Source organism: Palaemon carinicauda, chromosome 1, assembly GCF_036898095.1.
Source record: "Palaemon carinicauda isolate YSFRI2023 chromosome 1, ASM3689809v2, whole genome shotgun sequence".
Taxonomy (NCBI): Eukaryota; Metazoa; Arthropoda; class Malacostraca; order Decapoda; family Palaemonidae; genus Palaemon; species Palaemon carinicauda.
The window spans coordinates 273,802,361-273,819,089 of NC_090725.1; the positions used below are offsets into that span (position 1 = coordinate 273,802,361).

At 43.6% G+C, this 16,729-nt stretch overlaps 1 protein-coding gene across 1 annotated transcript in view; it reads right to left on the reverse strand.

Annotated features, from left to right (window-relative positions):
• Positions 1–14,228: 14,228 nt before the first annotated feature.
• Positions 14,229–16,729, reverse strand: part of LOC137656503 (nardilysin-like) — a 113,851-nt gene continuing 111,350 nt past the window's right edge. The window contains exon 20 of the mRNA XM_068390679.1: positions 14,229–14,973. Coding sequence (XP_068246780.1) covers positions 14,843–14,973 — 131 coding nt within the window. The 3' untranslated portion in view covers positions 14,229–14,842. The remainder of the gene's footprint in view (positions 14,974–16,729) is intronic.

Consider the following 16,729-nt stretch of genomic DNA (forward strand, 5'->3'; position numbering starts at 1 on the left):
CTCGCTCATGCGAAGCTACGATCGTCCCTGCCCTAGTCGGAGGAAGATTTCCAACTTGGAGCATGGCTCGGACTTTTAGTCCTTTAAGAGATCTTCTCAAGACCCTTTACGACAGGCCTCGGATTGTATTCCGCCTTGGGTCTCCTGCTCACTCTGGCCACGGCCAGTGTGTAAGCAATCTTCTTGGTCTCTTACGACTCCCCCCTTTCTAAGGAAGAGGGGAAGGCAACATTCAGGCTCGCTCCTGAATTGTTGGCTAGACTCAGAATCTGGGGGTCCCGGCCCTTTGGTCCGATTCATTCAAGATTTCGAGTCTCCATTCTGTATCTGATGTCCCAAGACCTTCTCTTTCTTGCCAGTAAAGGAATCGAGAGGTTAGCGCTGGGAACGGCTGCAGTTTGTCCTTAGTTGCAGCCGATTTGGGAGCACAAGGAGGACATGGGGGAGAGTCACCAGTATACCTCTTCAGCCCGGACTCGAGGACATTCATCTCGACCTGTCTCCAGACCCTCCCCCCGTCACGTCGCCCTACAGCACGATGTTGGATACATCGCAACGTCCCTCGCCTTCGAGTAATACTACTCTGTGACGCAGGTGCTACAAGCTGGAGTCTGGAAGCGTCTAATGACCTTCGCAGCCCGCTTCCTGCAGGGCGTGACCCACAGGAGTCTCGATACGTTTTCTATCGCTCTGTGGTGGCTACACAACAGCTGGTCTAACCTCAGGCTCCTTTTTGGACAGGTAGCAGAAGGTTGAGGGCATTGTTATCAGGTTTTAGTCTGCATGAACGAAAGAAGTATGTCTGGCCCTTACTTCTTTCTTCATCATCCCCTCTACGGGGAAGCAGCATCCTGGTCTCTGCATAGCTGACCTCGAACCTTTGCAGGTAAACCATGCTTCCTTGTGTTCCGAGTATTGAGCCAATACTGTCGCGTCCCCCATACCCTGACGAGGTGGTATTGGGAACGTCCTAACCCAGAGTTCCTTCTGGAACTCCAGGTCAACTGCCTAGGACGGGTCACACTTCTTCCTTCACACACAAGCTTACGTAGGCCACATAGTTCCTTGCGAAGCAAGGAACTTGTGAGGTGCAGGGACTCCTTTTATCGAGTGCTACTCACTCGGATTCTGAGTCCCCGGGTAAAGCCAAAGCCAGTATGGCTGGGGACTTTCCACCCTACCTAAGGGGTAAGTCACCCTGTGTAAATAGCGTGGTTTGTATTTCGGTTACGGAACAAATGACAAATTCGAAGATAATTTGTATTTTTCCTAACCATACAAACCTTAGCTATTTACACACATTTGCCCGCCAGCCCTGTCCCCCAAGACAAGTCCTACCTCTAAGTGAAAGTGAGCATTCATCTGTGTGTGAGGGAGGGGAGGGGTAGCTAGCTACCACTCCCCTACCCCCCGCTAACTAGCGCGGGGGTAATACACCCTTGTTAAATTCTAATGGCTCGCCATTTCAGCTGCGCTAAAAGGTAAACCCTGTGTAAATAGCTAAGGTTTGTATGGTTAGGAAAAATACAAATTATCTTCGAATTTGTCATTCTTCTTCCTTGGGGTCATCCAAAAGGTCGAAGAAATCACAACTTCTTACTCTGGTAACTCATCCGCCCCTGCTGGCAATGCTCGTTTGGTCTCCTCTGGAGGACGACTGAGTAAGAGTGATGACTGTTTAACCCCTGGATAATACTCAGGTACAGAGGGCCCTGTCACTAACCGCCAGAGGGTAGTCTATCTCGTTTGATCCCATGCGTCGACTTTGGCATTCCTTGTGGATCTCTGATTACCCCTGTAAGGAACAGCTATTGTAGGTGATAAAGTTTGGGGTACAGTGGGAGCATACATCTGCCTCCACAGGGGTTAACCATGGCCCTCCTCCCACATCCTCCAGAGTGTCTTGTGCCCCCTGCCGAAGTGTCCAACGCAACACCTCGCCCCACCTGAGGAGTTGCTGGCAATCTCCCTGGATGAGCATGCCAGCTCAGCGACTTGCGCTTGCTCCCGCACTAAGTTCCCTTAGCAGCAGGAATTCTTTAGTCCTGTTCCTCCACCCTATTAGTCAGGTCGCCCTCCTCGTCAACACGAAAGGGCTTCCCTCTTGTGAGTGGTCTCCCCTTGGAGATCCTTGTAAATGGGCAGTAGACTGTTTAAGCCTCACTCCAACTCTTCAGGGCATCCAGATGGTGGTGGCAGCCAACTGTTTGTAGTCTCAGCCCCTTGCTATGATGGACCTGTGGTACAACAAGTCTTTTGAGGCATAACCCTTTGGGGTTATTACCTCAGGCTTCTGCTCCCTATGGGATAGACTACTTGTTCTTACATTTGTGAAATGACAGCTCACGTTCGCAGACAAGCCCCCCTCTACCTTGGTCGTTTCCATCCACTTGCAGGAGTACATAAGGCAGCTCGTCAACCTACTGTAGGTTCTTTGACAAGTGTTTGCACCCCTGTCCACAATGTTACAGCTCGCAGATGAACAGGGCCTAGTTGGGTGAGAGAGAGTCTTGTCCGTCGGCGCACATTTACCCACCACTCACTTGCGAGGTGGGCTGGTGAGCTCCGTCTGGTGATTAAATTATGCTCACTTATCTGGCTGTGCATGCACACGTTCTTCAGTTTGCTTGCTAAGAGCAACTGCTTGTCACTGGCGCATTGAAGAATACATGCTTGTTGGGGTTCCTACGGCCATCCCTTCATACGCAAAGGATGTGCGATGGTTTAAAGAGCTTGTTGAGGCTGTGAAACAAGTTGTTAGTGAGCTGGTTCTAGCTCTATCATCTCAGGCCTCAGCTAAGCCAATGCCTATCCTTCTTGTGGTGTTGGTTTCACCTGGGAGCACTGATCTACCTGTGAATCCCAGATGTAGGAGTACTGTCACTCCTCCAGCTGTGCCTCGGGCTCCTTCTCCTCCTGAGCAGACAAGAGATGCCTCCCCCAGGTGATACTCATCACCCAAGGACTAGCAGGGGTTCAAGATCTTATTACCGGCTCTCCCCAGTAGAGATTGTGACAACCAACTAGCTGCTCCTCTGCCAGTCTCAGTTGGTTCTGGCAAATACTGTGCAGGCCTCGTAGCCCATGGAAGTTCCTCGGAAGGAGTTAACATGTCTCCTTGCTTCCTCCTCGGCTAAGCCCAGGGAGCAGAAGGACTTTTAAAAGACCCTTCTGAAGAACTGGGCCTTGAAATGTCCCAAGGCTGCAGGTCAAAAGAAGAACATTCTTGGTTCGGTTTTGGCATCGGTGTTACCGGCGGCGCATAACTTCTCTAGTTCTCAGACCCCTGCAAGGGATGCAGTTGATAAACCTGACCCAGCTTAGGCTTCTATGGGTGTGAGTTTGGGTCTGGATGAGTCGCAAGATGTTTTGAACCACTCTGACATTGCTGCTAATGTCTGCGAGCTCTAAGGCTATTTTCTTGGATGCAAGACATAGGCTGCATAAGGAAAATAAATAATCTGGGCAAATCTTCCTATTCCCCTCCAAAGGGGGGAAAGACACGTTTCTGGACTTTTTTTTGTGTTGCGCTCCATATGCAGCAAAACCAGGATTTAGTTGCCCTGGTCTAGGATGGTGAAGAAAGTCTATTCTCAGGTTGGTGGGAAGTCAAACTTTCTTTGATTCTACTTACTCCCCCGTTTGTATGGTAGAGGAAACATTACGAAGTCTTTAACAATGATCGCTCTCTTTTTGCCTTTAGATCAAGTAATTCTAGCTTGACAAATTGGCAGCACGACTGGTGACTTTCTCTTAGGCAGAGGCTGCGAACATGAAGCAGGTTGCAAAGGCTTCTTTGAAAGCTACTTTGTGGATCAACTACTGGTCTGTTTCAATAGGCTCTCTGATTGCCAATGAGGATTTGGCAGATTCAGAGAAGTGGAAAGCAAGGAACACCTTCTTGCTTTCCAAAGTAAGGGCAGTCTAGTTCCTTGCCTATAATCTGGTCAACCAGTGGATAAACTGGATTTTGAAATGGCTTGACTGTCATCTTAAATTCCAGAAGTAGGTGCCAGATAAGGAAAAGCTCAAGTTATGCATCTTGTCATTGGAGGGTTCTACCCTGTCCAACTCGGAAGACGTCGATGCAGTGGAGGAGCGCTGAAAGAAGGAGAGTCATGACTCCCTCCTCCATAGGGCAGTGACATCTCACTCTTAGTCTTCAGCCGAGATTGTCCCCTGTCAACCGATAAGGACACAGAAAAGGGTCGACAGCTTCTAAGCAGTCCACTGCTGAGAAGCAAATTCCGAAGCAGCCCTTTCATGGTAAGGGTGTTGAGGCAGAAGAGGTAGAGGTGGAGGACGTGATTGTTCCCTCTTTGGGGACCATTCCTCCTGTTTGTCCACCGGCGGAAGGATGCCGGAAGTATAGATGGCAGAGATATGATGTACTGCTCCCCAGTACCGTATCCCCAGGCAGCTCTTTCAACATCTGTGGAACAATCTGAACGTCCAGGCGTTCCCCTTTCTGTCTGATGAGGAGACTTATCAACAAGGTAAAATCATTGCAAGACTTTTGATGAACTTGATAGCTCCGCTGTTGTAGCAAGTGGATTAGTACCCAGATATTCTACTACTTCAGACAGAGGTACCGAGAGAACTTCCTCTTCCTCCCAATCTCGTCAAATGACCTCACAGAGATATACAACAAGGCAGTCACTTCCCTACAACTTAACGCCTGGAGGTTATCCAGCATCTCCTCTCATAGAGAGGCTTTTCAAAAGCAGTGGCAAAAGGGATGTCTGGATTCCTCAGTAAGGTATTCTATTTCTGTCTATCAGGAGAAGTGGGCTATCTTTTGTGGTTGCTGTCATGGAAGGAATCTTGCTCCTCTTAATGCCACTATCCCCATGATAGCAGAGTTCATGTTGTACTTCAGGGAGGAAAACTGCTCAGTCTCAGCAGTGAAAGGCTACCACTTTGCTTTGAGCATTGTCTTTAATCTGAACGGAGTTAACAGTTCCTCCTCGATGGAATGGTCTCTCATACGGAGTTTTAATCTTATCTGCCTCCAGTCAGAAGCTAGATCATCTCCTTGAAATGTAGTTCATGTGCTACAATACTTGAAAGGAGCACCTTATGAAGTGCTACGCCAGTCCTAAGATCGTTACTTGACTGTTAAGACAGTTTTCATCCTCTCCCTGGTTTTTGCCAAGCTGGTCAGCGAGTTGCATGGTCTTTCCTACAACATAGCCCATTCAAGTGGATGGGGTCAAGTAACTGTCAACTTTGTCCTTGAGTTTATTGCCAAGACTCAGAATCCGGCTGTGGTGGATCCCAGGTTCGGGACCTTCTGGATTTTAAGTCTCCGTCACGTAACCGATGATCCAGATCAATCGTAACTAAGTCCTGTGAGAGCGCCAAGGCGCTTTCTAAAAAGAACTTCTGGAGCTCGCTTGCACATTAAATGAATATTTGTTAGCACAAGCAGGATCTAAAGGAGTCATGAAAAACACCATCTCATTCTCAACTTGGATTTAACGGATCATTGAGCAAGCGCTAAATCCTGACTCCCCCCAAGAAATCGCAGATCCAGAGCTCATGATGTTAGAGACATTAGTACATCCCGAGTATTTAAAAGAAACTTGTCTGTGACGCATGTCCTACAGGCGGGTGTCTAGACGCATCAAAACACCACTACCCACCTGGCAGACTTAACCCACAGTAGCCTGCATACATTCTCCATAGATCCTGTGGTGTCGGCACAAGTGATGTAATTTACCTTAGTTCCCTTACGTGACATGTAGAAGTTGGTCGAGGATGGATTTTACCTGGTATTAGCCTTGGATGAATGGACAGTGGTATTAGCCTTGGATGAATGGACAGAATGACTGGCCTTTTCTTCCTTTATGATCCCCTCTTTTTGGGCACAGCATCTGAGGACTCTGCAAGCTGGTCTACCTCCAACTGCAGGTAATGCCCATTGTCCCCGTTCTCTCTGTGAGCAGGAGTTGGGCAATGTCTAGGCTAAGAAATAGGAGTGCTACCCACTCTAATATCCTTACCTGGTCAAGTTAGTGCTTAAGCTTCCATACATTCACCACTATTTCCCCAGGCCGTCAACTCTCATGCTTTCTATACCGAGTTCATGAGGTGACAAGGGTACCTCTCATGCTTCCACGAGCTCAGAGGTGTTCCCCAGGTCAAGTTCCCAGCCTATTTAGTTTTTGGATCTTCTCCCACGTAAGCTTGAGTCTCCTTAGTTTGTATTTGTCTAGGAACAAATGACTTGGAAGTAATTTATATTTCTTCTAATCGTACAAACCTGAGCTCTTTACTTATACTAAGCCTGCCATCACCTCCCCCTTAGAAAGTCCTGCCTACAATCAAAAGTGGATAAATGGTCTACAGTATTCCCTCGCCATAGTGCAGCTCTTGTTTTGTGGCTTTAGTGCATTGCAAGTTTTAAAATACATAACTTTTTTAATCTCGCATATTTCCTACTAAATCGCGCAAACCTGCGAGATACAGAAAATTGGAACTTATTGATAATGAAATGTAGTTACCAAATTGGAGGGCAATCAACAGTTAACCTTTATACATACATATACCAAGGCACTTCCCCCAATTTTGGGGGGTAACCGACATCAAACAAATGAAACAAAAAAAGGGGACGTCTCCTCTCTATGTTCCTCCCAGCTTGACAAGGGTGAGTTCGGCTGGTACTGCTAGGGTGGCACAGCCCATCCTCCCACATTATCCACCACAGATGAATCTTAATAATGCTGAATCCCCTACTGCTGTTACCTCCGCGGTCATCCAAGGCACCGGAGGAAGCAGGAGGGGGAACTGTATCACAATCGCTCGCCATTCATTCCTATTTCTAGCACGCTCTCTTGCCTCTCTCACATCTATCCCCCTATCACCCAGAGCTTCCTTCACTCCATCCATCCACCCAAACCTTGGCCTTTCTCTTTTACTTCTCCCATCAATTCTTGCATTCAACACCACCTTTAGCAGACAGCCACTTTCCACTCTCTCAACATGGCCAAACCACCTCAACACATTCATATCCACTCTAGCTGCTAACTCATTTCTTACACCCTTTCTCACCCTCACTACTTGGTTCCTAACCCTACTACTCGAGATACACCAGCTATACTCCTTAGACATTTCATCTCAAACACATTCAATTTCTGTCTCTCTGTCACTTTCATTCCCCACAACTCCGATCCATACATCACAGTTGGTATAATCACTTTCTCATACAAAACTCTACATTCATGCCCAACCCTCTATTTTTTACTACTCCCTTAACTGCCCCCAACACTTTGCATCCTTCATTCACTCACTGACGTATATCTGCTTCCACTCCACCATTTGCTGCAACAACAGACCCCAAGTACTTAAACTGATCCACCTTCTCAAGTAACTCTCCATTCAACATGACATTCAATCTCGCACCACCTTCCCTTCTCGTACATCTCATAACCTTACTCTTACCCACATTAACTCTCAACTTTCTTCTCTCACACACCCTTCCAAATTCTGTCACTAATCATCTAAGCTTCTCTTCCCCGTCTGCAACCCGTACAGTATCATCCGCAAACAACACCTGATTTACCTCCCATTCATCTACTAATTTCAATCCTCGTCCAAGCACTCGAGCATTCACCTCTCTCACCACTCCATCAACATACAAGTTAAACAACCACGGCGACATCACACATCCCTGTCTCAGTCCCACTCTCACCGGAAACGAATCGCTCACTTCATTTCCTAACACATGCTTTACTACCTTTGTAGAAACTTTTCACTACTTACAACAACTTTCCACCAACTCCATATAACCTCATCACATTCCACGTTGCTTCCCTATCAACTCTTATCATACGCTTTCTCCAGAACCATAAACGCAACATAGACCTCCTTACCTTTTTCTAAATATTTTGCATATCTGCCTAACTGTAAAAAACCGAATCATACAACCCCTACCTCATCTAAAACCACCCTGTACTTCTAAGATTGCATTCTCTATTTTATCCTTAATCCTATTAATCAGTACTCTACCAAACACTTTTCCAATTACACTCAACAAACTAATACCCCTTGAATTACAACACTCATGCACATCTCCCTTACCCTTATATAGTGGGCCAATACATGCACAAATCCAAACTAGTGGTACCATTTACAACACAAAACATATTAAACAATCTCACCAACTTTTGAAGAATGGCTGCAGAGTAATAGTATAGAGAAGTATGAAAAATATAAAGAGAAAAATGTGGAAGTAAAGCGCAAGGTACGTGAGGCAAAGAGGGCAGCTGACCTGAGGTAGGGTCAGGGATTAAGTCATTCATATGAAGAGAATAAGAAGAAGTTTTGGAAAGAAGTGAAGAGAGTAAGGAAGGCTGGCTCAAGAATTGAAGAGACAGTGAAAGATGGAAATGGAAGATATTAAAAGGAGAGGAGGCAAGGAAAAGATGGGCGGAATATTTTTAAAGTTTACTGAATGTGGAGGATAATAGGGAGGCAGATTTAATTGCTGTTGCAGGTGTTGAGGTGCCAGTGATGGGAGATGAGAATGAGAGAGAGATTACAATAGATGAAGTGAGGAGAGCACTAGATGAAACGAGAGTAGGAAAAGCATCTGGTATGGATGGTGTGAGAGCCGAGATGTTGAAGGAAGGGGGTGTGACTGTACTTGAATGGTTGGTGAGATTGTTTAATATGTGTTTTGTGTTGTCAATGGTACCAGTAGATTGGGTTTGTGCATGTATTGTACCACTATTTAAGGGTAAGGGAGATGTGCATGAGTGTTGTAATTCAAGAGGTATTAGTTTGTTAAGCGTAGTTGGAAAAGTGTATGGTAAAGTAATGATTAATAGGATTAAGGATAAAACAGAGAATGCAATCTTAGAAATACAGGGTGGTTTTAGAAGAGGTAGGGGTTGTATGAATCAGATTTTTACAGTAAGGCAGATATGCGAGAAATATCTAGCAAAAGGTAAGGAGGTGTATGTTGCGTTTATGGATCTGGAGAAAGCGTATGAGTTGATAGGGAAGCAATGAGGAATGTGATGAGGTTATATGGAGTTGGTGGAAGGTTGTTGCAAGCAGTGAAAAGTTTCTACAAAGGTAGTAAAGCATGTGTTAGGATAGGAAATGAAGTGAGTGATTGGTTTCCGGTGAGAGTGGGACTGAGACAGGGATGTGTGATGTCGCTGTGGTTGTTTAACTTGTGTGTTGATGGAGTGGTGAGAGAGGTGAATGCTTGAGTGCTTGGACGAGGATTAAAACTGGTACACGAGAATGACCATGAATGGGAGGTAAATCAGTTGTTGTTTGCGGATGATACTGTACTGGTTGTAGACACAGAAGAGAAGCTTGGCCGATTAGTGACTGAATTTGGAAGTGTGTGTGAGAGAAGGAAGTTGAGAGTTAATGTGGGTAAGAGTAAGTTTATGAGATGTACGAGAAGGGAAGGTGGTGCAAGCTTGAATGTCATGTTGAATGGAGAGTTACTTGAGGAGGTGGATCAGTTTAAGTACTTGCGGTCTGTTGTTGCAGCAAATGGTGGAGTGGAAGCAGATGTACGTCAGAGAGTGAATGAAGGTTGCAAAGTGTTGGGGGCAGTTAAGGGAGTAGTAAAAAATAGAGGGTTGGGCATGAATGTAAAGAGAGTTCTGTATGAGAAAGTGATTGTACCAACTGTGATGTATGGATCGGAGTTGTGGGGAATGAAAGTGACGGAGAGACAGAAATTGAATGTGTTTGAGATGAAGTGTCTAAGGAGTATGGCTGGTGTATCTCGAGTAGATAGGGTTAGGAACAAAGTGGTGAGAGTGAGAACGGGTGTAAGAAATGAGATAGCAGCTAGAGTGGATATGAATGTGTTGAGGTGGTTTGGCCATGTTGAGAGAATGGAAAATGGCTGTCTGCTAAAGAAGGTGATGAATGCAAGAGTTGATGGAAGAAGTACAAGAGGAAGGCCAAGGTTTGGGTGGATGGATGGAGTGAAGGAAGCTCTGGGTGATAGGAGGATAGATGTGAGAGAGGCAAGAGAGCGTGCTAGAAATAGGAATGAATGGCGAGCGATTGTGACGCAGTTCCGGTAGGCCCTGCTGCTGCCTACGATGCCTTAGATGACCGCGGAGGTAGCAGCAGTAGGGGATTCAGCATTATGAATCTTCATCTGTTGTGGATAATGTGGGAGGGTGGGCTGTGGCACCCTAGCAGTACCAGCTGAACTCGGTTGAGTCCCTTGTTAGGCTGGAGGAATGTAGAGAGTAGAGGTCCCCTTTTTGTTTTTGTTTCATTTGTTGATCTCGGCTACCCCCCAAAATTGGGGGAAGTGCCTTAGTATATGTATGTATGTACCAACCATTCAAGTACAGTCCCACCCCCTTCCTCCAACATCTCAGCTCTCACACCGTCCATACCAGATGCTTTTCCTACTCTCGTTTCATCTAGTGCTCTCCTCACTTCCTCTCTTGTAATCTCTCTCTCATTCTCATCTCCCATCACCAGCACCTCCACACCCGCAACAGCTATTATATCTGCCTCCCTATTATCCACAATATTCAGTAAACTTTCAAAATATTCCGCCCACCCTTTCCTTGCCTCCTCTCCTAACAACCTTCCATTTCCATCTTTCACTGTCTCTTCAATTCTTGAACCAGCCTTCCTTACTCTCTTTACTTCTTTCCAAAACTACTTAATCTCTTCATATGAATGACTCAATCCCGGACCCCACCTCAGGTCAGCTGCCTTCTTTGCCTCACTTACCTTGCGCTTTACTTCCACATTTTTCTCCCTATATCTTTCATACTTCTCTACACTATCACTCTGCAGCCATTCTTCAAAAGCCCTGAATGCAAGAATTGATGGGAGAAGTACAAAAGGAAGGCCAAGGTCTGTGTGGATGGATGGAGTGAAGAAAGCCCCGGGTGATAGGAGGATTGATGTGAGAGAGGCGAGAGCGTGTGCTAGAAATAGGAATGAATGGCGAGCAATTATGACGGTTCCGGTAGGCCCTGCTGCTTCCTCCGGTTGCCTTGGATGACCGCGGAGGTAGCAGCAGTAGGGGATTCAGCGTTATGAAGCTTCATCTTTAGTGTATAACGGGGGAGGGTAGGCTGTGGCACCCTAGCAGTACCAGCCGACCTCAGTTGAGTTCCTCATCAGACTGGGAGGAACGTAGAGAGAAAAGGTCCCCTTTTTTTTTTCATTTGTTTGATGTTGGCTACCCCCCAAAATTGGGGAAGTACCTTTGTATATGTATGTAAATTTAAAATAGTTTGTTTTATTCCCTTTTATAATTTTGTTTTTTTTTATGTTAGGTTTTGTATTATCTACATATAATTATGTATTTTTGTCATCATTGCCAGTTTACTTTATTTTTGGATTACTTTGAGCTTCCTCTTGGCCTACTTGTACCAACGGCCTCTTTTTGAAAATAACCAAGGAATCTTGTTTCTGCCTACTTCTTAAATGTTCCTGAAATGACTCCGGCAAATGTCATTAACCTGGTCAAGAAGACGACCTGTAAAAACTTTTTCTGGGTGCATCTTATCTACAAGAGCCACCATTTTATGGTAGCCAGCTAGACCCTCCTTAATTTCTTCCGTTGTCAGTTGGTCATCCTGCTTCTCCACGCCACTAGAGAACTCTTCTTGGACTTTGGTCAGTTGCATGGCCTCCAACTCCTTCAGGTCGTCCGTCGCAAGTTCCTCCTAGTGCTCCTTGATAAGCTAATTAATGTCGTCCTCATCAACTTTTAGACCCATGGACATCCCGAATGTAACTATCTCGGCAACCTCAGACTGAACAACAGGTTCAGGGTTGTCAACCTTTTCCGCATCGGCTTTGACTTAGCCTAATTAGAAGCCCTTGAAATCTCGTAGGGAGGCGGTATCAGGCCACAGCTGCTTCCATGCAGATTTCAAGGTGCGCCTCGAAACCTCCCGCAAAGCTGTATCGATGGTTTTCAGGCATATCACAACATCGAAATGTTGCTTCCAAATTTATGAAGGGTGAGGTTTGTGCTCTCATTGATTTCGTGAGTTTCTTAAAGGTGGAAATCACTTGCTGGTCCATGGGCTCGAGGAGACGGGTGGTGTTAGGTAAAGATAGAGAATCTTGATGAATAAAAAATCATCGGTCGGTCCGAAAGAAAACTTTGCCCACTGCTTTGGCATTAGACCTCCACATCAACGGAAGCTTCTCCTTAATCACTTTGTGGGCTTTAAGGCTCGAGGAGTCTCCGAGTGATACATCAGCAGGGGCTTCACCCTACAATCCCACTGGTGTTTGTACAGAGTGCAAGGAAGGGTAAGCCTGTCCTTCATAGGCAGGATGGCTTATTTTCTTCCGACATGATGAACGTCCGACGGGGCATTTTCTTCCAGAAAAGCCCAGTTTTGTCGCAGTTGGAAGCTTGCTGGGGACTGTAGCCTTCCTCGACAGTCAACTCGTCGAAGGTCTTAAAAGGTTTCGCCTGTTTCATGCCCAAGCTTGCTGCCTCCCATGAAGCACTACCGAATGAATGCCAAACTGTCTCTTAAATTTTTCAAACCACCCAGAGAAGACTTGAACTTTGGGGAAGCCTGCTTCAGTGTCCCTTCTCCTGCGTTGTCTTTGGCCTGAGCATGCACAAGATCATCGAAAACGGCGCTGGCCTTCTGGAAGATTATCGTCTCAATATCACGTCTCCAGCGATTTCCAGCAGTCTCTCTTACTCATCGTGGATGTAGCTCCTCTTGCTGAAGAAAACGGTCATGTCCTTAGAGGGTGTTGCTGCTTTGATGGCTCCCTTCTGTTTTAGGATGGTTCTTATTGTAGACGGATTTCGACCATAATCCTTAGCGATCACACTTAACCGCATACCAGCTTCGTGCTTCTTGATTATTTCCATCTTCGTTTCCTTAGAAAGCATCTTCTTTTCCTACACATCAGCAACTTTCTTGGGACGCAAATAAACTAGCGTAATATCGCAACACGATAAAGTACTGTACAGTAGTCATGAAAGCGAAATCACGGTCAATGCATACAATACTGTTGCCAAAACGAAATGGAAGAGGGATGCCAATGCGTAGATGCATGATAGGATTCAGTATAGCAGATGCTTGCCAATTGGAGAGCAGGATCTTATGGCAGTAACTATCATCTGAGTAGGGAGATAACCAATGGGACCACGGAAGGATGGTGGCGCGTTTACAGGCTTGTACTGTGCAAATTTTTAAAATCTGTCTCAGGGACGGTCGAGCTCTCGTACCGTACCTCGTTTCGCAGCACGAAATGTTTTTCGCAGTGCGAATTTGGAAATTCTTCGCAGTGTGAAAATTTTGTAAGCAAAAGCTTTCGTATATAGAAGTATGAGGCATGATCAAATCTAGAATTGATAATAAAGCACTAACATGATACACGAAAAAGGGAACAGGATCAGTAGACTCCTAATAAAGGCAAATTGTTAGTAGGGTCCTTATTAAAAGAAAAGAATTCACTTTGTTACTTTTTAATTGGTATAACAAATCCGTTTCCTTTTCTTCAATAAAAAATGAAAAAATCTCTTATTTCTATACTCGCTTACTGTTCCTATTGCTTTATTCTCGAAGCTTGATTACACCAGATTAAGATAACTATTCACTAATAAACTTTGCAACTTTTTAAAAAAGGGAATTTGAAAAAAAAAGTTTGGTAAACCTTTGGTCTTGAAATAATTTTTAGCTCTAAAAGCAATAAGTTGACTACAACTTACCTTAAAAGAAAGCTTCTAAATTTCTAATGAGCTTAGCAGATGCTAACGTCAAAGAAAAAGTATTCAAGCCATACTAATATCAAAAGAAAAAGCTATGAAATCTTTGTTTTGTTTCCCAAATGTTCAAATTCTGAACCTTTAAAAAATGTAATACATTACATTCTAAAAAATAACATTTGAATACTTGGTGTTTATGAATTATGAAGGACCTAAATACTGTACATCTGCAATACCTGAAAAAAATAAATCCCGTCGTTAATATTTGAGTGCAGTATTAAGCAAGGAACTATATAACCTTGGCTGAAATGGATAGCTTTTTTCATAAAAGGGAAGTGCAAAAGTTTAACCATGTTATCTAAACTGGTTTTAGTTAACGACACATTTCTTGTCTTGCACCAAAGTAAATAATTCATTGACTCAGATAAGACTGATTATAGTGAATTATATAAATTTAAAATAGATATTCTTTAGAAAACCCATTTGAGTCAACACTGACAAAAGAGAGATGATAGGTGTCAGCCCACTCCGACAAATTTCTTTAGGTTTTTTTTTCAGAGTGAGAATAGCTTTGAGAATAAAGCAATATGAACATCAGAGGAGGTTCTTGGTAATAAAATGGGACATTTATTGCTTCATTAAATTACTGCAACAGATTTTTTACACTACATATATGGCAACGTATGATTAATACAGTATGTAAAATTTAAAAAATGGATTATGCAATAAGTATCACAAAATTAATTTTACCAAATTTTAATAACTGAAGAGGTTCAAGAGTGTACTTAGCTAAACTACATGTGATTGAAGTCTCGATAGAAATTTATAACAGCGCTGTAATACTTTTAAAGAACTGTATTGTCTGATCACTAGCATGTGTAGCTGCTGTTTATCATAATTAGCTATGATGGACTGCCATAAAAAAAGATGTGCTTCTGCATTTTTAGCTACCACATCCAGCAATAAATCTAGCCATTTTCCTGAAACTCAATATTTTACTTTTATACATGTATCACAGATGTATATAATAAACAACAGTCTTAATACTTTAATGCCATTTGTGATCAATGTACTGTACAGATTTAAGTTCAGTACAGCAATAATAAATTCAACAAACACAAATTTAGGATTTCTAATTACATGTTACAATATTTTTGTAACTGGGTATAATATCATCTGCTGTTTAAAAGTCTTAATATCCTTAACAAATTGTTCATCTTCAAAATCTTTTTCTCCTTCTAAGGGTCCAACCAGCTTTAAAGATGTGTTATCATCTGTGAAGAAATTATAATATGTTAGAAATATTTTAGGAAACAGCATTGCATTGTAGAAAAAATATTTACAATTGAAGGATCAAACAATGAATAGCGAGTAGTAAGTTTTAAGAGTGGGATGGCTTTGCCAGGCAAATATTAATGAGTCCAATAACAAATTTTCCTGATATTGATTATTAATTTTTCTAGTTATTTTAAATTATACAAATGTCCTCTAAATTGAATGACTTACAGTATAAAATATTACTTTACAAATGAAATATATTATTTCAATACTCAACCCAAAGTTTTCTGAGCAATAAAACTTGGAAGACTTGACAAACTTAATTTTAGAGAATCTTTAGACTAGCCCTCCCTTCACTATCTGAAGCCATTGTTTGAAATACTCACTATTAAATGAAAATATTGAAATAAATTTCTTTAAAAAAATGTTTGGTTCCTATATGTATACAAACCTTTTCACCCTCTGAAATAGTTGTCAACAGTGCAAGCTGGAACAGCCGTTGATTCTTTAATGTGGTACTGTAGTTAGTTAATGATAAGTGGTGTGAGGAGAAGACTTGCCCAGCCACCTTTAACAAACTAGCCACTTTTGTCTTTTCCCGCAACAAGTACAAACACTTCTGTTTTATAGATTTGTGTGTTGTAACTGCTGACCAATATCATGGAAAGCGCTAAATCTGCGATGTCCGTAGGTGTTCTGGTGAGCAAGGTAGAATGCATGGCTAGTTTACAAGTAAGCACGCTGTCGCTCCCTATATAAATTACTTTCTTTTTTAGGGGCATGACTTCAACATCATCCCTCTATGACTATTGTAGGGCAAAGCTTTCACTGCAGTGAACAAAGTCGGCAGAAAAGAAGAAAGCTGAAAGATGTCTCACCATCTGTGAAGGATTCACCTAGGCTGATGCAGAAACACCACGTCATTCCGGGTCTCAGTCCTCTGAAATTCTGGGGTGTGATGTGAGTTATCAGGAGAGGCTTAATGATTTTAGTGCTACCTCAGCGTGAGACTTAGGACATATTGTGGTATCTCCCTCTCCCAACGAGAGGTTATACACCGGTATGTCCTCGACGCTCACCTGTGCCATGCAGACCAAATCCAATGAATTTGCTGTTAGGAGGCCATGGTCTTTTAATTATCAGAAACATCATCTGTATGGTTACTGAAGAGCGTGACCTTGATACCAGTGTCAGAGATCGTGCATTGTGCTCTGCCCGTGTTGTCATTCCTGTTTAAGAAACTCGTGTAGCATCTCCCACTGTGGGAACCTCATCAATGATGATCGCTGTGACCTCGACTTGTATACAGACCAAGGCCAACGAATTTGACATTAGGAAGCCATGGCATATAATTATCATATATGCATTATCTGTATGTATACTGAAGAGCATGACCTCAATACCTGGTTTACAGTACCTCTTTTGAGGCCAGTGTCAGTGATCATTCATTGTGCTCCCCCAACATTGTGATTCCTGTCTTAGAAGCTCTTGTAGTTTTTTCAACTGTGGGAGCCTTGTCATCAATGGTCGCTGTGATCTCGATTTATCTGCTGCACTCTGAGATTGTGAAGAAGTCTGGCAATGGGAAGAAGTGAGTTTGTTCATTGTTCTCTTCAACATCCAATTCTGGCACTAATGTTCTTTACAAGTCAAAAAGGTAGCTGACCCTTTATAGACCAGCAGTCCAGATTGAAGGATCGGTATGTCCGCTGATACTGATACATCCAAAACGTGAGGATAGTCTCTTGTAAT